The sequence below is a fragment of the Amblyomma americanum genome, chromosome 4 (assembly GCF_052857255.1).
Source record: "Amblyomma americanum isolate KBUSLIRL-KWMA chromosome 4, ASM5285725v1, whole genome shotgun sequence".
In the NCBI taxonomy this organism is placed as follows: Eukaryota; Metazoa; Arthropoda; class Arachnida; order Ixodida; family Ixodidae; genus Amblyomma; species Amblyomma americanum.
Genome location: NC_135500.1, coordinates 211,138,816 through 211,164,055, shown reverse-complemented (window position 1 = coordinate 211,164,055; position 25,240 = coordinate 211,138,816). Strand labels below are relative to the sequence as shown.

The following is a 25,240-nucleotide window of genomic DNA, read 5'->3' as shown; positions in this document are numbered from 1 at the left end:
TTCCAGTCGCTAATTTTGATCTATTTGGCACACGCGTTTGGCGAAGCCGTTAATTTGAAATATGCGTATGGTAGATATGGCTCCGAAATTTCGACTTAGCCAAACGCGAGAGCGAGTGACCTTTAGAGTACCTTTACAGTGACATTTACAACGCCCTTTAAAATTACGCTTATACGGATCATTGTACTTTAAAGGCGCGAAAACCAGACACACACATGCACGAGAGAAGAGAACGGGACAAAGCGCCTGTTTTCTCTCGTGCTTGCGTGTGTGTGGTTTTGGCGCCTTTAAAGTACAATGATCAATTACCAACTAGCCCAACAAGAAGTTCTCTTCAGCTTATACGGAGTTAAAGAACACTAAAGACTGTAATAAAAGTTTTTTAACATGATACTCAAGCGCAACATGTTTATGAGTACCAAATTTATATTACTCTTCTTTATACAGCCATGTTGTTGCGAAATGTTGATTAAACCTTGTTGCATCTAACTGCATGATAAAATGGTCACATAAAAACTTATCGCTGCCTTGCGCTTAGCAGTGGAGTTAGTAGAGCTCCCACTGTTCAGCGACTGTCGCGGAAGAAAGTTCCTCCACTTATAGTGAGTGTAGTGCACGGCCACTCCACTTGCACTTGCTCCTTTGCTTCCGTGAATAGACAACATGACAGGCGACCAAAGCTAATAGGTTCGGCAAGTTAATGCGATGTTGACTACTTACAGCATTAATAAAAAGAACTGACCTCGAAACGCACAACCTTGCTTATCAGCCTTCCAATTTGCTACCTCTTTACGAAGCCATAAACTAAGAAAGAATAAAAGTACGGGTAGAGGGGTCGCTAGCGATGGATGCAAAGAGGTATTCGGGTCTGCTAGACTGTTCTTAAGCCCTAGTGGCCGGCAGCGGAACCTGACTTAGGGCAGTCGACCAAGTCGCATTACCGTCGTCTTGTTCGGGCCAAATCCTCGCGCCGCGATGCGCGGTGATGATCCAGGTCAGAAATCACGCTTCCCACGCGGCGCCACCTTCGCTGAAGAAGACGGCCGCATCACGCTCGGCAGCTTAGAGGCAACGCCGGGGGGTCGCGGCAAGCCGATCGGCGCGCCGTGCGCGGGGCGTAAAGGGTGCGGATAAGGCTCCCAATTAAGGACCGACTCCGCCGCACCGCATCCAAACGAGGCGCTCATAAATCGGGAGCCGAAAAACTCTCCCCGGACACCTCCCCTCCCGTCTTGCCCTCTCGCGGATGTATTACCGGGCCTCGTGCTAAGAGGCCTCTTTTCTTCAGGTTCCTTTGCCAGAACTCGAAGCGCTGCTGCGTTTGATCCTGCGTCATGATGCAGAAGATGTAATGCAATCGGAACTATATAGTTTGTCTCGATATGTTCGCACTAAAGTGATGCCTCAGCTCGAGCTAGCTGGTCACACGTTTGGACCATGCATCACTAATCAGCAAGTTTTCTCGTCGAAGGCTGTAACTGTGACTGACGAGGCCACTGGTGCAAAATGCTGCGATAGTTGAACCCCTGGTTTGCTGGGGCGGATTGGAAGTGCTTCTCTGGTGTCAACATTTTCCAAGAAAAAGTATGGCCTCATAGAAACAGTGCAAGTCTGGGCTAGGGCCGCAACATCTTTAGGTCTTGAGGAGTTTAACGTTAAATAGTATTGCTACGAAAATAGGCACGCCCCCAAGAATGTTTCGGCTTCGCACAGGTATCGGTTAAATAGTTTTTCTTTATTTGTTTTCTTTCCACAGAGAGAGGCAGCTGAGGATAAAGGTTGAAAAACCTTTACCGCTCATCTCTCCCCCCCCCCCCCCCCCTCCCCGGCACTCTAGCACAATTTGAGAGGTCAATCAAACGGCAAGATAACACAAATAAAAACAACACATCTCAATACAGTTTAAAATACGCATGTGTTACAATGATTGTTACACACGCATGAGCTACAAGAACACACAAATTATAGAGTAAAATCTTAATGAACAAATAATCACAGTTTTATATGCAAGCATCATCAGTGAGCACACAGATAATAAATTGCAACTGGGGCGATCGTTGTCCAACCCTTACTCGCAAAAAAACTCAGCCGATGTGTTAAGGTTGACATGAAAGTAAAAAAAATTCAGCAGAAAGCTACAAGTTTTAGAGTGAAGACAATTCTGCAATGTTTTCATTTGGATATTGTTTAATGTTGCGTTTAAATACAATTTTGATCACGCAAAAATCAAAATTCAGAATGAACCGATTAAGAGGGCAGGGAACCCGGTGAATTAGCTTTTGTTTTCTATAATTTGCACGAACTTCTGGGGTGGGCTGTCCGTGCATACCATGCTGGCATCTTAAGGGGTTGTAATCAGAATTTGCGACATATAATATGTGCTGATGTATGTACTGAAACAAACGCAAGTAGTAAATCTGATTGTCTTTGAGCATGATGTTTTTGTGGAATAGTGGGACAGTGTGCAGATGTGGTTTTTCGTAGCACCTCTCATAGAGCTCTATAGCTCTTAGCAGCCTTTTTTGCATGACAGACAGCCTGTGAAGATTTCTGTGGGTGATGGTACCCCGAATAAGAATTCAGTATGAGAGTCGGGAATAAAGCAGCGCATGTTGAACGCTTAGCGCCGACTTGCACTAAACTAGCAATTTTATGCTAGTAATCGGTTACTTTTCTCAGATCATTGTTCAGAGATATCAGTGTTCCTTAAAAGATTTTCATAAACCAAACACCGTGAAATGTGTGGACAGTAACTTGTTTTAGTTGTTCCATATCTAAATTCAAAACATATCGTTAGACAGCATTAGGCGACTATATTTAACATAATTAGCTTTAGAAAGATTCAGTCTGAGTCTGTTAGCCTGTAGCCAAACATGCAAATTTGTAATGTAAGAATTTACCATATTTTCTGCAGCAATCAAAGAGCTGGCTGTAAATGATGCGTTGGTATCCTGTACAAACATATCTAGGTCAGGTGATCAGGTATCTGAATGATATATTACAGTATATTAGAAACAAGAGAGGTCCTATTGAGGAACACCCTGAAGCAGAACTAACTTGTCGGAGCATACGCTATTCATAACCACATACTGCAGTCTATTCCTTTAACTATTCCTCGCACCCAATAGACGGCTAACTTTCCAGGATATCACATTGAACGCAATCAATCGCCTCCCGAAAATTTAAAAACAGCGGTGCTAATTATTTCCAATGAATCTGTCTTCGAAGGTTATTAACGATTGTTCTGAAGATGTGGTTAAGGATCCATACGGACAAAAGCTTATAACATTGTGCTTTAAAAAAATGCTTTCAGGCTGCAGTTGATAACGCTTTCAAGTACTTTAGACAGTACCAGGAAAACGAAGTTTGGGCCGGAATTAGAAATTTCATTTCTTTAGCCACCTTTACAAAAGAGGGCATACACGAGCCATCTTGAGGCCATTTGGAAATAATCCACTTCGTAACATTGCATATAAGATATAGGCCAAAATATCACACACTGCGGTTGACGCATATTTTTACGGGATTGCTTTTATACCGCCATACCTTGCGGGTAATACGTTCTTTATACTTTTAATCAATGTGTCTACTTCGTCACAGGTGCTAATACAAAATCAGTCAAACGGCTGACGAGATCACATGAACAGGATTGTACGCCAATGCACTGTTGGTAGGACTTACATCATTGATAAAAAATTTATCAATGGCGTTTAAATTTTCAAGGCCAGCAAGTCCGCCCACGGTAGATAAAATTTCATTCAGTTCAGCAACAATTACCTTTTGTATGAAGTGACTGCTCTCTCACCGTAGTTTTGCATCATCACTATGTCTGGGAGAATCTCTTCATGTAATTCTCAGTTTCTGCGCGCCTTAGCTCAGTATTTAGGCATTTTCTAAATTTCGAATTTCTCCAAAATGCAGAGAGTCGCCTGTGTGCCGAAAATACGGACGCATGTTTATTTTGAGTTGTCTGTGTTCATACAACTTTTACTTCATCCATGGGTTTCTGTACTTTTTTCGTACTCTTTGTACCTTTTAAAAATTAAGGCAGCCTATGTAATAAATAATAAGCTGACCATAATATTAAAACTATCTCATCGATAAACGTATTCATTTTGCTTCAAGAACGGATCACCAACGTCACTCCTTTATGCAGGTGCGAAATTATTGCCAGGCTTGCTTCGAATATATCGTACTACGTATATATCTCTCTCTCCGCTCTTCTAAGATTTTACTGTGCATGCGACGAAGTGTCTGCATTATGTAATTTCATTTCTTGGACCCATAACTAGCCTGCGGCTACGGGTCCAAACAGTGCTGGACACTCTTTTTTCGTGTTTTCATCAATTAATAAAAAATTTGAATTTGAAAAAATTTGAATTTGAACGGCCGCCAGGGAAGATATAGCGGTTGGTAACGCAATGACAACTCATTACGACTAGTCTGCTTCTCTCAGAGGCATACATCACCTTTTAATTAAATGTGAGACAGCTGTCGTATTCTGTAAGAGATCGCCTTGGTCCCTTATAGATGTCAAGGATAACCTTTTGCTTAATTCATTTCTTTTTTTGCTCTTTGTCCGCAATGGAAGTGAAAGCGGAGGAAGGGAAAAAATAAGGGGGATGAAGTTTTTTTTTTTGTTACTGCTCTCGAAGCTGACCGACCGAAATGTAAACTCGCTTCGCGTGTCGCTGTTAGTCGGCGTTATGTGCTTCAATGTTAGCTCTTATGTTTAGTTGAAAAACTGTCCGTTGTGGAACACATACAAATTCAAACCAATTTATTTATTTTTTGCTGGAAGACTTTGCGAGATAAACGAGAAAAGCGAGAAACTAGGTCTCTAGTACCGTAAGAATTGTAAATTGAGAAAAGCAGCAACTTGGATACAATGTAACTGGTCAGCCGGAAGGCCTCAACCGCCGTCTTGGAAAAGAGAGGTGATTAGAAAAAAATATCGCTCTGGTACGTGGTCTGAATCGGACTTCTCTGCTTAGAGGAAATGGCGGGTATATCCATCTCGCTCCTGAAATCCTCTTGGTGTAATTTTTTTTGAAGAAGTCGGAAGAAGGGAAAAGAAAATGCGGCATACGCTGCACGAACAGTGTTGATAGGAACGATGCACATTGAATATCACGCAGCTTTCGCGTCACTCCATAGAATAACGCGAGGTCTTCGTATTCTGGGATTAGCTCCTGCTCATTATGCCGAGTCCTGTATAGACAATAAAGAAACTTTCTGCAAATATTCTCAACTTCTCGAACTTTGTCTTTACTGGTCAGCGTATTGCAAACATACAAAAATAGCAGATTTATTGAGTTGAATGTCATAACTTCGTGGTGTAGATTAGCGGATTCGCATATATTTGAAAGTTTAAAATTGGCAATACCTCAGACAGATGCCTAGACACATACAATAACTCAATAATAAAATTCCAAGCTCATTACTTTTCGCTAATGTAGCAACACGGTTTTTGAATATTTTTATCTTTTCACTGGATCTTAGAGCATGCATTCTATACCTGGGGGAGCTGGCATGTTGATATTGCTTTATGGTAGCTTTATGGTGATCTAGAGCAAGATCCTCAGTTCGTGAAGGAGCACAAAATACGTCTCGGCCAAATCGTCCAATGAAGCGCGCTTATTGGTTCGTGGATCAAGAAAACGTACTCCGGATCACCGATTAGAATACGCCATTAGAAAAAAAAAATCGAAATTTCGTTTCTGCACTACTGCGAAGACCAGATGTTCTACGAGAACCCTAGGTATTAGCATAATCTGAGTAGTACGTGATACGGAAAACGTTACAAAGGTATGACAGTTATTCAGACTTACACGCACTAGCTAATTTAATAACAAAAACACGGGACGAGCTACCGCGATGGCTCGGTGGTTATGCCGTTTGGCTACTGATCCCAAGGTTGAGGGATCGAATCCTGGCAGAGGCGGCCGCATTTTGATCGCAGCGAAATGGAAAACTCACCGCATACTACACGATGTCAATGCACGTTACAGAACCCAACGTGGACGAATTTAATCCGGAGCCCTCATAGCCCGTCGTGCCGCTAAATCCCACATGCCACACCGTAAACACGGTACGGAATGAGCAAAGTCACGCTGCTTTCAACGCACTCTACGACAGACCCCAGTCTCGAACGAAAAAAAGAAGGGAACGCGTTCGCATACGTACGCGCTCAAACCACATCGCAGAAGCAGCGATCGACTTACCCAGCAATATCTTAATGAAGAGTGCTCAGCGGGCGCTTGAATGGCAACATCATTCCACCCCCCCCACCCCCTTTCTCTTCCCCTCGCCATCACTCTTGGCTCCCCTATCGCAGCTATCGGGCCCGTGCTAGGTACAAGCCGGAGTACCATATTCGCGCAGCCCTTGAGGGATGAGTGCCCCTGGCAGCCACCGGAATCGGTGGTGCACCGGCATCGATCTTCGCTTATCGGAAAACCATTCTTTTGCCCTCTCGTCTTCTGATCGTCGGTTTTCCACCGAACCAGTTCTCGCGGGCGACCGAACATAGATAAAAGAAAAAGAGAGAAAGAGATAGAGCCAGAGAAAGGATAGCGCCCACTAATGCAGATCTTGCAGGGATCTATCCTTTCCTTTTCTTGTTATTCTCCCCCACCCCCTTTCCCGCTTAATGCATGCGAACCATGTTGATGAGACAAGCTTCCGCGTCAGTGCTTGCTTATCCTGTTCGACAGTGGCAACCAACATCTCTCGAGGAAGCTTTAAAGGGGTGATGAAGAGCGGCTTTCACGAAGGACTATATCGATAAAGGGATACACGAGGCACAAAATAATGGAATAAAAGTGACACCCCAACGCAGGTTTTCACATAGGAAGGAAGTACAGAATGAAATAGAAAGTACAGAATGAAAAAAAGAGAAGAAATCATTGCGCCTGCTCCTGTCATCGGTTTTCAATTCTAAATGCTGCGTAGCTTGTGCGCTGTGCAGTAGCTTAGGCCAGTACTGACACTTCTAACTCGTGTACCTTTACTTGAAACACCAGAGGATGTACGGATTCTTCGGGCATCAGGTGCACTTTTTTGCCTCTAGGATTATACTGTGTAAGAAGGAAGTGCGGCTTACAATTCTAAAAACAGAGATTTAGCTTGCGAGTAGACTGCGAACTCAAATACCTTCCCTTAGTGCTGCAGATACATGCCCATCAGTGAAAATAGTGACTTGAATACGTTATGCAACAGAAGCGGATTTTATGATCTAATAGTGGTCGCATAGGGAAAGTACGTGGTTGATGCTGCAAAAAAGGGCCGAACTGCTTCACATACTTTTTTAGGCTTAAACCTGTGCATGGAAGTCATTTCGCTCAAGACTTATTGCGATATCTGCGAGGTATAGTTTCGCTACTGATATATGTAGGAACAATCAGTGAGCGGTGAGGCTCTGTCGCACATGAAAGTCACAGCGCCTAAGACGGGAACGCTAGTTCCAAACGTCGCTTTGGTTGTTTCTGAACCGTTTTTTCTTCTGCACACGGGCCTTACGAGTCGGTATCAACCGCAGCTTACAGACGTGCGTCTTTGTCGTTTTAGGGTCCGCTATGGATGCAGCCAGGTGACCTAAAACATGCCTACCCTTTTTACGGCATCCGTATTTCGCCTTAAGAGTACGTTTTCTTATTATTAGGACGTGAATCTTCTGGAATAGTTCCAGGCTAACTAATGTGATCGTAAGTATTCCTTCATTAATAGTTGTCATTTGCTATAAAAAGTTTAGATATTACCTTAAGTCCTCAAATTGTGCGCTTCTTTCAGCATAGCACTGTCAGTGGGGTAGTGCATCAGAATACAGCTAAGCCGCGCTAACTAGCAGGTTGGTTAACTGATACGAAATAGTGACACTTTTAAATATTACTGCAAGGCCCCCTATTCAATGAGAGCCTTGTAGCCCACTGTATGTAATATCTATACTACTATGTAGATTTTCGAACATTTGGTTCTCGCTTAGGTGCAAGCAATTTTAGGGCCGCACACGGCTGCAGCCGAATCCACACTGCCAGAAAGAGTGTTAGTCACGCCTAGGAGAGCGCGTCACACATCCGCACGCGTGTCACATGCTCTCTGCCCACGTTCCCATTCGGGTGCTACAAAAAGAAAAGGTGATCCCAGTTGGTAGAAATTCCCGGAGTCGTCCACTACGGCGTCTCTCATAGCTTGAGTCGCTTTGGGACTTGACGTTACACCACATAAAATCCAAATCCAATGCGACCCGCTTAAACCGACGCATCTCGCTAGGCTTAGGGATGCTGCAGCCGCCGAACGAAATGAAAAACAGGGTAAATTAATTCCTAATTCCTTGCGCTGTAGTTGAGATGAGGCAAAGAGAAAGCTCTATTTGGCATATATAGGCACAATCACGTTAAAAAATCGCAGTAACAATGATGAATTTGCTCTCAAGCGGGCGACCTGAACGCCGCCATCTTCTTAACGCTAATCTCCTAGCGTACGTAAGAGCCAGACACGCCAAACTCAGATTTTAACATACGCTAGCCTAACGCACGCCAAAGCTCAGTCTCGGCGAGTGTTTAGCGCATGCGCACTACACATCAAGCTAGTTTTAGCGTACGCTACTCCTTTGCGTACGTTTGCGTACAGTATACTAAATGTGACTATGCTATGCCGAAAAAGCGCTCTTTTAACTCAAAAAGCCACTTTTCAAAATTGCTTACAGTCTTAGGTTAAACACCCTGTATAATCACCGAATGTTACACCGTGTCTTAACTGCGAGAAAATAAGCAGCTCACATCTCAATAAGAGCACTCTTCAACAAAATCAAAAGACAGCAAAAGCCAAGTCTTTCAATTTTACAAAGATGCCAGTTTTCTGCAGTGATAAGAATACAGTGAAAGAAAATGGTACGAACTACCGTACACTCATTTTCTGGTTAACATCGTGCGAGATACCTCATGATCTGAGTTGCAGTAAGTTTAACATTCGCTTTTTTTTCTTTTGTTGTCCATCCATCTTTCTCGGTAGAATTACCCCCAAGCGTACCCTAATGCCGCCAGCCGTCACCGTAGACTGTCACCGTCCCCAAGGGGGCGATTGAAACAGCTCTAATAACTGGCCGAATAAATTACTCTCACCGGAGAAAAAAGAGAGAAACCGGCTCCCGCGTCTCTGCTATACAAACCAGGCAAAGCAGTAACAGCGGCATCCACAAAACGCGAAGGACACAAAAAAAAAGAAGGAAGCAAAAATCGAAACTACAATTCGTTGACACAGGAAAAGTGATAGTGGCATCAAGGGAGGCAGCAAGACGAGGCATTGCAGAAGCTAAAAGAAAAAGAAAGTACGAAGCACGCAAAAAGGAAGGAAGGAAGGATGCCACCGTTCAAGCGGTGCAGCCTCAAGTTAATAGCCAAGGGGAGGAAGAGTGGTGTCGCGAAGAAGTGACGTCGCATAGCCTTTCCCCTGCGCGGCGGAACACCGGGCAGACCAAACTGCCAGGCAAATTTCCCCTTCTTAACGACGCCTTATTATTTCAGGCCACGTTCGGAGAATCTTTGTCTTGCTCCCCCCCTGCGACCGTTCGCGTCGAAGGCGCGAGCTGGCGGAAGGTCCCCTCGGAGCCGATGAGAACGAGTATGCCGCAGAAATGAAAAAAAAGGAGTGAAAGGAGGAAAGGGAACCGTAATAAGCACGCATGAAGAAGCCCTCCAAGAAGCAGCGCAAAGAAAGCTCGGCTGCCATGAAATACGTCATTTGTAATAATGTCTTCTCTGAGTGGATTCATTCGGCGGCGAAGCGCGTTTCTGACGTCGTTTACGACAATGGCCACTCGCGTCGCGCGTAAGTGTATAACTTCGAAAAAAAAAAGGGGGGGGGGGAATACAAGGATCTGGATTGGAAAAGGAAACGAAATGCGACAGTCGGCGTCGGGGACCGATACGCCTGCTCCCGCGGCAAGGGACACCACCGAGAATGGAAAGTCTTGCGGGGATTAGAAGAACAGAAAAAAAAAGAGGAATTGATTGCCAAGTGCGGCACCCTTATATACACGTATATAGAATCTGGTGTGTCGCCTCTTCCGCACTGCTTCTTTCGAGGCTCCCCGTATACGTGGTTGCGGTATGGTTCGCCATGGCGACGCATTCTGGGGGCTGCCGTGCACCCTTTAGAATCCTTATTCTGTTTTCCTTTCTTCCGTGTCCCTTAGACAAAGGATCGCGCCTCGTTATAACGGCAGGGAGCTTAATGTCCCGTCCGTGCCCCGAGCAGCAGGAGTCGAGATAGGAATGAGCGGCGGAAGTTTGGACACCGGGCGAGTCTGTGCCGCCCGAGAGACGACGGTAACGGTCCCGGGGTCGTCCCTGGCGCGATCGACGCCGTATGTAAGAACGAGCTCGTTTGCATAAAGTGGCGCCGCGTAATTTAGGGCTTTATTAGCGTTACGCCTGAGCGCCGCGCCGTGCCTGAATGCGTAAGAGGCGGGCGCGCTAGCAAGGGATGGGACGGAGAAGGGTTTCGAGGGAGTCGTCGGGCAGCGAGCAGCCGAGATCGAATTCGGGTAATTTAAGAAAGGGCCAGCTCTTGTTCCGTTTGACTGCTGGCTCCTCATGGCGGTGTATGATGGAGCCGCGGGGGGGTCTCGTGTCAGGTGATCAGAACGAAACGTACCAGTTCCATTTAATGAAGGCACTCCTTAATGCTGGTGCATCAAGGTTGATGGCTCCAGTGATTACGAAAACTTGCAGCCTGCAGTAAGAAGAGTGTCTTGGGAATTTAAAAGATTGAATTCAGGAAACTGAGTTAATAGGACTCTGTGCTGTAGCCCAGCTTCTCGTATATAACATATTAACATTTTACACACGTTCTCCAACTCATCTTGAGCGTTTACCGTGAGAATAGAACTATAAGAAGGCGCACATCAGAAGTTGATTTTCAAATGTGTATAAGGACTACGCTTTGAGTTCGAATTGCAAGTGTGTTGCATAATCCGTATAAGGAATTTGTAACTACCGAAGTTTCTTTTAGGAGGAGTTCTTTTATTTTGTCATGAAGGACTGTGAACACTAAAATTAGCTACTGGCGCTGCAAATTTAGATCCACGAGGAGCTGTTTAAGGTACGAATGTAGCTATGCAATTCCATGGTGCCAGCAGCGTGATAGCCACTTAAGATGTTTTTAGTGTTAAAGCACTGCATCACGTGTCCTAACCGGTTCACCGAATTTGTGTGAAGCTTGCTGACCTGGAGGGCTTTGTTTTCGAAACAATAAACAAATAAATATTGCCGCGACTGAGATTCGAACCCGCGGCGGCACGAACATATCAACTTCGTTGTCCACTACACGAGAGCCCTATGTTATCCGCGCAGCCGATCAGGCCTCGTGTTAAACTGATGATGATGATAATGATGATGATGATGATGAATTTTTATGGCGCAAGGGCAGCTTTGGCCAAAGGGCTCCATGACACAAGGTAGCTTTTCATTGCACAAGGTGGGGTCAAAGACCCATTTCCCAAGCATTTCAGCCTGAATAAGCCGAGCACCAGATCAGGGGAAAGCTTGCACCCATTGTATCACCGGTGGGTACCCGGCGGCACTGGGGATCGAACTCCGCACCTCCCGCATGCGATGCGGATGCTCAAACCACTAGGCCACCGCTGCGGTTCGTGTTAAACTGTAACGCACTCTTGCGCTGTACATTGCACGTCATCAGCAACTAATACTACTATCGAACCAATATCGCCGTGAGACATCCCGAGGACCTAGCAAATCAAAACCACGAGCCAACCAGGCTAAACACATGCTTTCTTACGTCAACTCGATTTCACTACGTTAAATCCCTACCCTTTTTTTCTAGGGGTGCTCTACACGCTAAAATTTTCCTTCTAAAACTCATCTAAAATTAATGGCTGCGACTTTGACCAATCAATGCCCCCGGCTCGCAGAACGTAACGTCTTAAGTATCCTATTTGCCGCTAAACGCCGCAACCAGGTACTTCGACTTTCGTTCAGAAGATACAAGGCGAACACTTACTTTAGAGGCCTGATTCCGCCGTCAGTTGAAACGAATGCAGCCTTGCATGTCTTAGTGCGAGGCCCATGGCGACATTAGTTTGGAAATCACCTACAGTCAGTGGTTGTGAACAAGTGGTACTCACGCAGACTGGTGAGGCTTTTCGAGCCTCGGTTTTTAGCGGGCAAGACTGCAAAGACAGAGCTCTTGGCAAATGATGGGGTAGGCTACGATACTACATTCAAATACTACATTCCAACGAGGTGCGCTACACACCGACGTTGGCTGTATTGTATTGTGTGACGCGGAGAAAGGAGACACACTTGACACGGTGTCATGTTCACTCTCAGAAGGAGGAGCAGCAAAGTTAGAAGGATGCGGAAGATCGATATACAGAGCACCGCTTTGTGACCATATGATCCTCAATTACGCCGGTTCTCTTCCCCGCCTCTAATCCAGAGTTGCCGAAAAAAAAATGGAATTTTCTCTGTTTCTTCTCAATTACACAAAGCATGGCACTGCTAACATAGAGTAACGCATATGTTAGCACCTATTCTACTAGGCTGCTATGTGTCATCTGCATGGAGAAAGAGCATGTCTTTAGCAAACATCGTCATATCATAGTCAAGACATCGCTATAGACAACGGTGGACATTAAGTCTGAGCACTACGATGTTTCTATTTTATATACAAAGGCTTTGTAAGAAATATCGATCAGAACACGTCATTTCTTCTTACACTTCCTTGGCCGTGCGTGTGTGGCGTGATTCGATACAGGTGTTTATTACGCCTGAAACCTACCGTCGCAATGCTTCGCTAAGTGTGCTTAATAACATTTAGTTCACTTTGTTGCTAATCGATGAGCAATGTGCATTTCCGAGACGCACTTTACATTTCTCGCAACTACTATGCGATAAAATGCTAATGTTCATCGCTAGGCATTTATTTCTAGGATAAGCGTCCTTATGGCTTTACTCTACTTCTACTGCCGTGGAAAGTAAACACTCAAGAAAGGAGCAGAACCGTAGGTAATCCCCGCAATCTCGACAACAATGCCAGAGTAAGGCGCCTTTGTCAACGTCCGAGCTGCCCCGACGCCGTCTGAAAAGAACGGGCAAGAGAGAGGAAGAGAGGGAGAGATAGAAACAAACAACCCTCTTAGAAACGATCCCGGCGGTCTCCGCACGTTTTATTCCGCGGCAAGATTTGTGGGACTCCTCTGTGCCTCGTAGCAGCAGCCTCGCGGCGAACGAACCTATAGAGTTAGCGCCGGACTTCGCCAAGGCATGGGGGCATTTGGTGCGCCCCATTGTGAGAGTCGGCCGAAACGTGACACGGGGCACGAGCTCCAACGCTGTTGGCGGCGATTGGTGCCAGTCGATATCGGTCGCCGGCAATCTCCTCTCGCCGGGCCCAGGATTTCCACAAATTAGGCTGTTAACGTAATGGAGTGCGGTGATCTGTTCCCTACGAGAAAAGGAGGGAACGAGGAATAGGGAAGAGGGCGGAGGCATCGAGACAAACCTTCCCTCTCTCCCTCTGCCTCCTCTCACAACGAAAGCGCCTGCGATAAAGGTCGGCTCAAATTGTGGCCCGCAGACACCGGGCGCGTTTCTCGCGGCCTCGGTTAATTTCGCTAATCAAACCCTGTTGCCTCAAGCTGCCGCCGCCACAGCCTCCGCTGCTCTTTTGCTCTTTGCGTTCCGTTGTTTTCTATCGCCTTCTTTCGTTCCTTCGTTCACCGCTCATTAGCGGCCCGAAGCGAAGAGCGACGGCTGGCGTTCGCTATACCTTTGCTGTGCGCAGCTTAATTTCGTTGATGACACTCGCACGAAAAAAAAAAAATCACGTAACTGGCAAGAAATGCTCACTCAACGAACGAAACATGCTACGGCATGAAACAGAGGCTATTGGAAGCAAGCAACCACGAAAACTTACTTCCTATCAGTTTCTATAGTCCTTTAAACATAGACATACAATGGACGTCTTTGTCACGTTCGCTGTTCATCGAGTCATCTAGGGCCACCAGGTTTCTTCGAAGGCTACGGTAATAAATTTAGCCCTAACGCATTAGGTTAAGCTGTTTGCTTGTGTTTCTATGAATTCCTCGTCATCGGTCAGCGTTTGTTTTACACTGGAGCCACCTTTATTTAGTAAGTGAAAGTATAATTCCACTTTTAGTCACCTTCACATAACAGGAAATAAACGCAGCTCTTTCTCGTGCCCACCGTCGAAATACCAGGCAAAGATAAAGGTATCATGTAAACGTATGCATGAGGCTTGAACAACAAGAGCCTTGAAAGTGCTGCACTTAGTCTCTCGATGTATTTGCAGGTGCATAGGAGTGTACACAGAACTAGGAAGGGCAGGGACAAAAAATATTTAACGAAATGCCACCCAAGATTTTTAAATATGGGACGCTATGAAAGTTTAGCTCGTTCATGTGTGGAATGATGAACCGGCAAAGCAAAGCGCTGCAAAATAAATCTGTAAAGTCGTTGGTTTGGGGCAATTATTCGCTTCCACTGCTACCGTCTGTGCGCGTCACACTGCGCTCCATGCGACGTTAGACTTTTACGTCCACAACAACCCAATCTACAACTCTGACGCGTTGCAAGACACCATAAGTCCACGGTAGCAGTTCAGGAACTTTTTGTACGAGCCAGTGGGAATGTTAGCCTGTTGACTTCCTTCCGCTAGCGTATACTGGGAATACCGTTCTTCACTGAAGAGAAGGAAGTATTACGGGATGATCAGATGTCAGATGAGACAATTTTGCGAAACCAGTTGGATTTAACTTCGATGAATACTTTGATGATTTTGCTTTAATGAATGCCCTTACTGTAAGCGGAAACTTCACACTCGTGACAAATTTTTTCTGATGAATGAAGATTGGTGGAGATGGGCAGATTGTGTGTGTGTATGTGTGTTGGGGGGGGGGGGGGGCAGTCGTTTAGCTAGAGAGAAGTGCAGTTGAGGTGCCTGTTGGGCGCTGCTTCTGGAGGACAGCTGGCTTTCCCATTGAGTTTTCGCATTGCATTTCGCCGTCGATTTTCAGTTCCGTAGATGCGCGGGCTTCTTGTAGTAGGATGCCTTGCGGAGGGCGGAGCGAATGTAGGCGGCTTGATGGTGGCTGGCACTTCAGGCTGCTCGACGGTGACTGCTTGACTGTCCGAGGCTACAGGCAGGCAGACATGCTGGTGCTGCTTTCGTAGTAAAATTTAGACCACAATACTTGCATCTAAATGGTGCAAACGTTGACACCGCGCTGATGCCTTTCTTCAGCAAATGTCCGCACTCCACGAATGATTATCTCTGCAAGTCGGATCAGCCCACACTACCACTGGAGTGCAAGTCTTCATCTCTAGTAAATCTCAAGAATATAAGACCTGTAAACAAATAAAATATTCGACAAAAAGAAAAGTAATACAGAACTGATGAAAAAATAAAGTCATCAGACAAAGCAGGGTAAACCTAACTCAAATATGATGAAGATGCTGATTGTCGTCTTGAACGTTCGCATTATGAAGAATTATGCTCCACTGAAGTGCTCAGAACAAAAAACAATTAGTTATACATGCATGTAAACATATTACAATCACCGGATTAAGTAAATTTTCCTTTGAAACCTTGAATGATATTAGCAAGCTTCAGCCCTTTTCAGATCATTAGCTTGGAGCCCATTTGTTATATCTCGGATCGTTAGACATTCCTGAACTGCAGTTTAACAGCATCTTTGCAGAATTGGGACTATTGTGTTCTGATATTTTCTATCTTTTTCAATAAGATTTTCTTCCAGCTGTGCTAAACTTCTGAGTTAGAGAAGGCCGCCAATAATCGAACAAGAAATAATATTCTGGAAAGTCCTTCGTCCTATTTCCTAACGTGCTCTCAAGCAGCTTAATTAGCCAACGAGCCTGTCTCTGCAAAATTTGGGTAAGCTGTGTCTACTTCGCTTCAGCAGCGAATCGTATTAAGGCATCTATATCTTTTTATTCGATTTATTCGTTTCCAAAAACGTTGGACAGAAACAGCCTCGCTATAATTTTCCTGGTAATTTTCGCGTCTCCATTACTTTCGCCTGCCGTGTCAGTGTTCTTCAATCTCACGTAGAACATCATCGATTAATGTTCTACTGTTCTTTGCGTCTCTCTCTTTTTTAAATATATTTACATATATGTACACAGGACCTTTATCTCAGAAGGAAGATGGAAAGCAAGTCGAAATATGCCAGTGAAATGAGAAAGGGCTCTGAAAAAAACAAAAAACTTCTCACTTGAAAGGTAATGATCGCGAATTGAAAACAAAAATTTTTTTCCGAAGAGAACGTGAAAGGCAGGCATAGGGTGCTTTATCTTGCCAGAACATCATGAGCGTTGTGGGTGCAGGAAGATATTTACGAAAGAAACAAAATATAACGAAAATGACATAAATGTAACGACTCGCCGGTGCTTTAAGGGCGTCTTTTGACGCAAATCGTACGCGTGAAATAAACGGTCCAAAAAGTGCGCTCGAGAGATTGCGGATATTTGTTGCGAGCGGCTTATGATAATTAAAGAGGTGCTCGAAAGAATTGCCAAAGAATAATAAAGAAAAAGAAAAAAAGAAAGAATGGAGTGGGTAACGTGCGCTTCCCCAGCCCACGGGAAACGAGCTGTGGCGCGAGGGAGGGCGATATAGAGGGCGGGCCTTTGGACGGGAATATACGCCGTCATTCCATTTTTTACATTCGAGCGCTCTCTCAAAAGCGTTCATCACGATGGCTCGTTCTCCTTCTTGGGTTTTTGGTCGCTGAACGAGATACTTGTTTGTTCGGTGCCTAATTATTAAATGTGGCGCGTTCATTTGCTTCTTGAGTGGCCGAGAGCGTTTCGATTTTTCTTTGTCGCGAACCCATTTCACTCTTTCATTTCTTCTTTCTAGGTTCTTTTTTGCTATGTTCCTCCAGGAACGAACCTGGGGCTGCTGCGGAGCCTTGCATTAGCGAAACGATTTCGACTTATCGCGAAATCTAATTAAACAGGGCACTCATTTATTATTGCCGTTTTGGACACGTGCTTGGCGCCCAGCATGCCGTCGGCGCTACGGCGAATCGTTCTATTTTTTGAAGGGAGAGGGCGCTGGCGGCGGGAGCGAGGCAGAGAGCAGCGCCGTCTCATTTTTGTATTAGAGAGCCGATCGTAGAAACCGCGAGATAATTTGATTCTCGTTATAGCTGTTTGCCTCGGTCCATGTGGCGAGGTTCCTCTGTTAACACGTTTGATTTCATGCAAGGCCCTATTTTCCACCCTGCGCTTGTATTTTGTTCTTTCTTTGATCTCTAGGGTGGGCGTAATTATGAATCGGGCTATTTCGCATAACATTCGCGAGGTTCTATATCTTTAAGATCAAATTACCGGGATAATAATACGGATAAAGTGTGTAACTCTCCAGACAAGGGACACAGGAAAACTTTTCCCAAGAATGCTGTTCCCAGGTTTCGTTATCGTTTTTTTTTTTATGTCTGTGCGGTGCTGCGGTTTTTTTTTTGTGTGTGTGTGCGTGCCTTTCTTCTGTCAGCGGAGTTCTTTTCATTGTAGAGAACGAATACAGAACCGGCTTCGTCGAATACAAAGTACAAAACCGGCTCCGTCGAAGAAGTTTGATAAGGCTAGCTTGATTGCTTTAATGAGATTTCGCGTATAGTGCGTTCTTCATTCTCGTGAACATGACGCGGCTATTCTTGTACAAGTTGCACCATATCATGTCTTCTCATGTGCTGTGAAATTCGAGCAATGACAAATAGCTCTATACAACGACAGCTCTGAAAAATGGCCTTTGCTTGGGGTGAACGGCGCCACTGCTAAAGTATTTCGCCACCGGAAACTCGCGTTATACAACTCAGGTTATGTTACCCAGAATGTTATCCAAGTGTGCTTGGACCGTAAAGAATATACGCGTCGAAGAGTTGGCGATCCCGAGAATGGGATGGCTTCGACGAGTCAGTTTCTGAGCGTTTTCTTATTGCATGCGTGTACAATTAAATGTTCATTGAAATGGTTCGAGGAAATTTTCGTGCTATTAAAGATTTTGCTGTATGATGATAACATGGAGATTCAGACTCAAATGGGAGGTGCTCAAAGGTGGATACCTTTCTTGGAGGGGATGACCGGGGCTAGAAAGGGGAGGTGGGAGCGTTTCGTCAAAAATAAAAAAAGTGCGCGGTTAAAGGATTGTTTTCTTTTTCTTGAACATTTCTCGCTTCTGGGAGGGGGGGGGGGGGGGGTGCAGGGGGTAGTCGCCCGCTCCAGAAATTCGTTCCTGGAGATGCTGTGCGTATTCGCACTGAGAGATTTGCAAACGCGGCTCGTGCTTTTTGCAGGTTATTCGGCACCACCGGGTTGTGCTCGGCGTGCAACAAGACCATCCCAGCCTTTGAGATGGTCATGAGAGCACGCGGCAACGTCTATCACCTGGAGTGCTTTGCCTGCCAGCAGTGCAATCATCGGTGAGCGTACCGCCCTGCAATTTTGTGCTGCGGAAAAGTCCTGAGAGAGAGAGAGAGAGAGAGTAAAATTTAAATAGAGTAAAAGCAGAGAGGTCGGCCGGTGGAAACGTGATCCTGACCAGTTACTCTACATGAAGGAAAGGGAAAGGGAAAGAAAGGAAGAGGTAGAGTTCGACCGGAAGGTACTGAGAAATCGTGGTGCCCCTGTCACTTAAGGCGTAAGCGATAACGGTCGTCCCGACAGCTGCCCGTATAGTGGCATCGATCCAGAAAGTATTTATAGTGCATACGCTCATTCTTACACGAAGAGGTGTCGCAGCTTAAAAGCTAGTAGAAGTTGGCTTGTATTGATATGGTGCCACGTTGTAGTCTCAAGGAAAGCACTCTCATCGAAAAAGAAGCTTTTATAAGATATAGAAAACTGAAAAAGAACTAGATATAGATGTCGCTGTCACCGGCTCATTTCGCAAGTGAATTGCTTGCGCCGACAGCGATTTTTTGTGCGGATAACTCAGGCTACGTTTCATAACCATTCAAATAAGAACAGTGGCAACTCATCCTGTTTGGTAAAGACGTCACGAATATGAATCGACTGGAGGGAAGATTTTTTAAATAAAATTTTTCGCCAATAAATGCATCTTTTGCTGCCGGATAAACGGAGCCAGTGAATCAATTTACCGAAAAAAAATAATTGTACAGAGCAGTCCTCTTTCTCCTTTTAATTAAAAAAAAGAAACGATAGAAAGAGCAGTCTTCACCAGCAGCCTTAGTACTGAGGAGACGTTCGGTTTAGCTCGACGGATGGGGCTGAGGGGAAAGTACAAAATAATTAAGCCAGAATTTCGTCACCGGAAAATGTGTATGCACGTATGAAATTTACTGACAAAATTATTATTTACAATGCTTTGTCTCAGTGATGTTATGCATCGTGATAGGCATCACCAAAATACAAGAAAACTATGGGAAAATATGCTGCGTTGCCCGCTAGATAATTGTGAAAGCGCCGTGCGACACCCGTAAAAATTACGTAGCTGCTGATGCAGTGCACGGTGTGCCTTTGGCAGACTGCCTAATGCTGTGTAAAGCTAAGTAATGCGAAATCGGCTGGATAGCTATACAGAGCTTCTGTCCACAGTATTCAGATAAAAATTATGTCGAATTTAAGGCAAACAAAATACAGATAACCGGAAACAAACAAGAAAAGAAGCTATCACACTCACATCAATCAGCTGTTGATTCCATACTACCGTTTAGCTTGCTTAACATTATTTGTCTGCTTCACATGCAATAACATCAGGTTCAAAGATGATTTTATGTAACAGTGGCGTTAACTATTAATAAATATTTACAAATATTTCACGCATGCCCCTTGTAAGTACGGTTACCATTGCACTCATTTAGAGCACGCGAGCAGTGCTCGGAAGAAATGAGAAAGAGAAATCTGAAAGCAGCAGCAGGCTTCGGGGTAAGGTCATAGATTATATAATAATTCTATCCTAGTTCCTTGCGCTTAAGTCAGTCAACCTTAAATAGGCCACACAGATAGCCGACCGGTACGGCTGATGTCAGAATTCAATCGAATACTCGAGTAGGATCACGTAAAAAGAATCTTTGTGATATACCACCAATTCCTGGGTTGATGGCACTTCAAGCTCCTCTTTAGCGCGCCTCTCGCGAACTCTTCACGAGCGTGTTGAGGCCTCTGTAATGCTGTTACATCAAGTACTCAACACTGGAGTTTTATGCCGCGAAGAGTGATTCCATCTAGCTAATAGAGTGCGTGGAATTCTCTAAAGCGCGGTGCATTCATGCGTACGGCCAGGGTAGTAAAATGCGCTAATGGTTGTCGCAGGTTCTGCGTGGGCGACCGCTTCTACCTGCACGAGAATCGCATCCTCTGCGAGTACGACTACGAGGAGCGAATGATCTTCGCTAACATGCCGTACTTCGGTGGCGCCGGCGGCGCCGGGATGCCGGCGGCGGGCGGGCCCCCTCCTCCTCCCATGGGGGGGCTCAACCACCACCACGGGCCGCCCGGCACGGTCGCCGGCGGTCTCGGGGGCCAGCCCAAACGGTTGCCCGGACAGACACCGCCTGTGCCGGGTCCCCCGATGACCGCCGGCGCAGGTGGCCAACAGGGCTCCGGGTCGTCGGGGGCGCCCCCAATGCCCAACGGCACCGCGGGCCACCACATCGCTGACGGCAGCGAACACCTTCCGGGACACCCCGTGGGACACCCGTCGGCACACCCCGGCGGCCCCTACGGGAATCCACCGCCCGGCTCGGAGCCCATGCTCGAAGCCAAGTAGTGAACGGACAGTGGCGCCATCTAGCGGCATTGTCACCTGTGTGCGTCTATAGTCAGGTACAATTCACGAACGAAGCGGCTTTTCCCCGGAAAGGACCCCCTTCCAGCCAATGGCGTCGGCCCATTTTCATGACCCTGCTAGCGTGACAATTCAGGGTGCGGCGCGACAATGCAGGAAGGGGTCGATGCCCAAGAATGGGGGGAGAAGGCTATCCTCTCTCATCTGCCACTCCTTGCGTTGTCTCGCTAGCAGGGTGATGAGAATCGACCGACGCCATTGGCTGGAAGGAGCTGCTTTAACGGGGAAAGGCGGCTTCATTCTTGAGTTGTATCCGACTATAGAGTGCGGCGATTTCTTTTTGAAAGAGTGCTAGTTGGTGTTTCCACGTGCAAATCTAGCGAAGAAAAGAAGAGGAGGGGGGGTGACGGTTTAAGAAGATTGCGACTTTGCCCGTTTTGCTTTGTACAGAGTCGGGCGCACTTGCGTGAAAGGTACCTTTGGTCTTGAAACACTTCCGTACGCGCCTAAAGTGGAATGACATGTGTTAGTGCGCCACATCTGTACAATCTCTACTTAGGTCACTTTTCGAAGTAACCATAAAGCTCAGAACTACGAGTTCTTTGAATGAAAACGTTTCCACACAACAAAAAATCTTCGTTACCCATTGAGTATTCTCAATTCTTCTAAGTTGGATCATTACCTCTCACATCTGAACCGCGGCTTCTGATCAGCGTATTCAACAAAACAACCACAAAACTGGATGTCATCTGATACCACTTCTCTCGGCTGTGTTGAAAAAGTGTTATTTCGTACATATCTCACGCGCCCGCTAGGTAAACGCCTGCAGGCCCTAAGATCCCAATCATGAGTTTTCATTTAAGAAACAGCCAGGCGTTGGATTGTTAATCTGTTCCAGTTATCAAAGCTACGAACATTTATGGGTACCGACCCAACTTTAAATGCTGCAATTTTACGCTCAGCCTGTGCCCTCGTTGCAGCAGATACCAACCACCCAAAAAGCAACTTCGAAACATGGGCCTTGGACGTTCATACCTTGAAACCACTGTTCTTAAAGAGGTCATTATCGTGTCTCCTTCATATAAAACGCGCAGTTGGCGCCCAGTCATAAGGCAGTCATGACTTGGCTCATTTTACTGCTTCGTTCATTTTATTCTTGCTGCCTTTGTTCAGGCCTTATGATGTCGCGCCTAGTTAGACGTTAAGAACATGCCAGCTGCATATGATTTTGCAAGAATGTCGTTTCTGGCTGTCGATCTTTTTGTGTTGTCCGGTAACACTTTACGTAGTGATTACTATGCCGACCCAGGTTAATTAGCCGCGTTATGCATTGTATCACACCAGTGCTGTATCAAGTACGAGGGCATCACTATTTTCCTTTGGTTGTAATTTTTTTTATGAACGCAAGCTTGTTTTATTAAGCCCCTGTTCCTTTCACTGTTTTTCTTTGCTGCTTGTCTTTTATATGAGTTTGTCGTTGATACATTTCCAGCCAATTCATTCAATTCGGCCAATTGACCACCTCCTCGATTTTAAATATCGGTGTGCTTTTTTCTGCTCGTCTATTCGTCGCTATTCTTTCTCTGTTCCTATTTTCTCGCGTCCTTTCTGCTGAGTCTATATATTTGGTTGCGTAGCCAATTTCAATCGCACCAAATACTACAAGCAAACGGTCAATATTTTTTCGTCGTTAATGCTATAGCATTAAAAGCCTCACCGGATAAAGAAGCCCGGCGTCTTGCGCCGTCCGTAATAAAATTCGCTGATTGGCTGGTGAGAAGGGCGTCACTAGTGACGTTACCAGACCAGAGAAATCCCATTGGCTGGGGGGAACGTGACGCCATCAGACCAGGTTGTTCTGTGCGAAGCTTCCACCTGCCAACCGTGGCAGATCGTGTTGACTAATGCCTAAGAAGAAAATGGCGCAGGCAACAGCACGCCTACGTGCAAAATAGACAGCCTCCGGGAGAACTACATGTGCAAAAAGGAGGCTTGTGGGAACTATTCCTTCGCCGCATTGCTCGGGAAGAGCATCCTGGGTCACTCAAGCGCCACCAGTCAGTTCCGGAAAAGGCATAAACAGCTTACAATTTCATTGCATTGCTAACACGTTATGTAATCACTTAATTACGTGTCTCTTTCTTGTGCGATTCGCTTGACGGGCCCTAGAGTAAAATAGAAAAGTCCGGAACTTTCTTCCAACTTACAAGAGTTAACGTCGTGTGGCTTCATGTATCCACAATAATCGATACCTGATATCAACGGGCACGGTCAGAATCATGAAATGCAATCTAATTATCAGGTCAGCGCTTCCTGCTAATTCGGTACACACGGCCTGCATTCTATTCTAGCTCGACGAGATGACATTCTGTACTGGGCCATTCATTTCACCGTTTTCAACACGCAAGAATGTTTTTACTCCTGAAATAACCTTATTATAGACTAAAATGTTATGATCTGTGACTTTATTTTCTCGAGACGTGGACAATGCTTGTGTAGTCACGAAGTTACGAAGCGCATGCCGACATTTAGTGAATTGTCAGCGAAGCTCACGGCACATTCGCAACTAAATTTATGCTTAATTTAGCTGGCGAATCTTTTTCCTCTATTAATAACTACGTCTACTCTGAGCGAATATTTGCGCATGCTATCTCTAAGTTCAAAAACAAGTAAAGCATTTAACCATTGTGTAAAATTTACGTTGTAGCGAAAAGAATGATCGTCTTTTGCTGAGCAATGGAAAACAAAAATAGCTGCTTTAAAAATAAAAGCCTTTAATGAACAATATTAATGCGCAATTGCGGTGATTACTTAACTTTTAGAAATATTTGCATCATAATGCAACACATTTTCAATGGATCAGAACGTAATAAAAAAGAAACATATCGCAGAAATTTTCTCCGTACACTGAATTTATTTTTAAATATAGCTAGCAAACTTGGAAGTTCAGTGCATTTTGCCCCTTTTTCTTTCAAAGTTGCTGTTACCTGCTTTGCATGTCAACATCACCAGTGAAAATTCTTGCTCAATTTTATTTCGACACGTACGGTTCCTCCAGCAGTGCCACACGATAATTGTAAAAGCTCTGCTGGCTCAGAACGCTTTTCTTCACGGCTAAACCAGATATGGAACTAGTGCTGTATAGTTGTTCCATGCAATATTGCTTTGTTGACAAAGATAAGTGGAGAGGGGTGAGGGACAGTTCTACCCTAACCCAGCTGCAAAAATTGTTGAGTTGCATGGACAAGTTGTCTGTGTTAATGAGCACGTATGAATTTGTTTGCCACTCTACAAGTTTTTGTAGCCCTCAAGACAGAGTGAGCTGAGAGAAATTGTTCCGACTGCGAGACGCTAAAATATATGCGTGGTTCACTGAGTGTAGCGCGTTTTCTGCTTAACTACTCACTAAAATTATACATGAATGATAAGGTTACTTTTAAGGCACACTGAACTAAAAGTTTCTAGTTTTGTTTGTTTGTTTGTTTGTTTGTTTGTCTTTGAGTGATGTCAAAAAACCGATTTTGCCAAACAGTTTTCTTCTCTTCTGCAGTGAAAGAATTATTACTAAATTCCTGTGCTCAGTGTCGATGCGAAATTCTGTGTTAAGTGTGTTAAATAAATCTTACCATGCGTTTTTTTATTCGTGGTCGTGATTACCGGTGATTCAAACTCTGATCATGTAAATAGGCACCAAGCAGGTGTTGTCACGTTATTTGCACGACTGTTAAGTTTCTGCCAATATATTTGCAGGGATCAGTTGTTTTTGCACACTCTCAATGTTGCTGTAAAAACTGCGTGTGCTGATGGACATTGTGTTCACTACGTCTCCCTGATCATCAAATTCTAGTCACTTGCTTCAACACTTGTCATCCCGGTGTAATGCCTTCTGGTCAAAGACGCAAGCAGAAGAAGGAAAGAAAAATCCTCGATGACGTAATATTCCGTTTGGCTAAGTGACGGTGAACAACACAAATCAAACGCATTCCCGCGGCACCACTGTAATTAAACTCGATCATGTAAAATACATTGAGGAAGGTCCTCGGACCAATAAAAATATACTCGTTTCACCAAAGTGGGCTGCCTGCCTGTGTGTCGTGTTTTGTTTGTGCGTTTTCTTATCTCTTGCTCTCCTCGGTCTTTGCCGAAGCGCAGTGTAAGCACTGGCCTTTTATGTGATAGGTCAAATGGCTTAAATCAATACTAGTCCATTAGCGCAACCTTATACCCTACGTTGTTGTCGGCTCATCCCGGATGCATTGTATTTTTTAAGCAAGAGTTCTTACTTCCTCGAGAAGGCGAGCCTGCTTCATTAGCGGCACCCTGATGTACCAGTGAAAACAGCGCCGACATCAAAGAACGTTGTTGTCTTACGGAAAGTGGACAAAGAATTAGCACTCTGGCGTGTTCGTCGGCACGTAGGGGCAAA

At 45.2% G+C, this 25,240-nt stretch overlaps 1 protein-coding gene across 1 annotated transcript in view; it reads left to right on the top strand.

The window, feature by feature from the left end:
* The window catches only part of LOC144129249 (uncharacterized), a 109,893-nt gene extending 85,007 nt beyond the window's left edge, over positions 1–24,886 (top strand). Inside the window, exons 3-4 of the mRNA XM_077663261.1 lie at positions 18,362–18,487; positions 20,340–24,886. Of these exons, the coding sequence (XP_077519387.1) occupies positions 18,362–18,487; positions 20,340–20,796 (583 nt within the window). The 3' untranslated portion in view covers positions 20,797–24,886. The remainder of the gene's footprint in view (positions 1–18,361; positions 18,488–20,339) is intronic.
* The last annotated feature ends 354 nt before the right edge of the window (positions 24,887–25,240 follow it).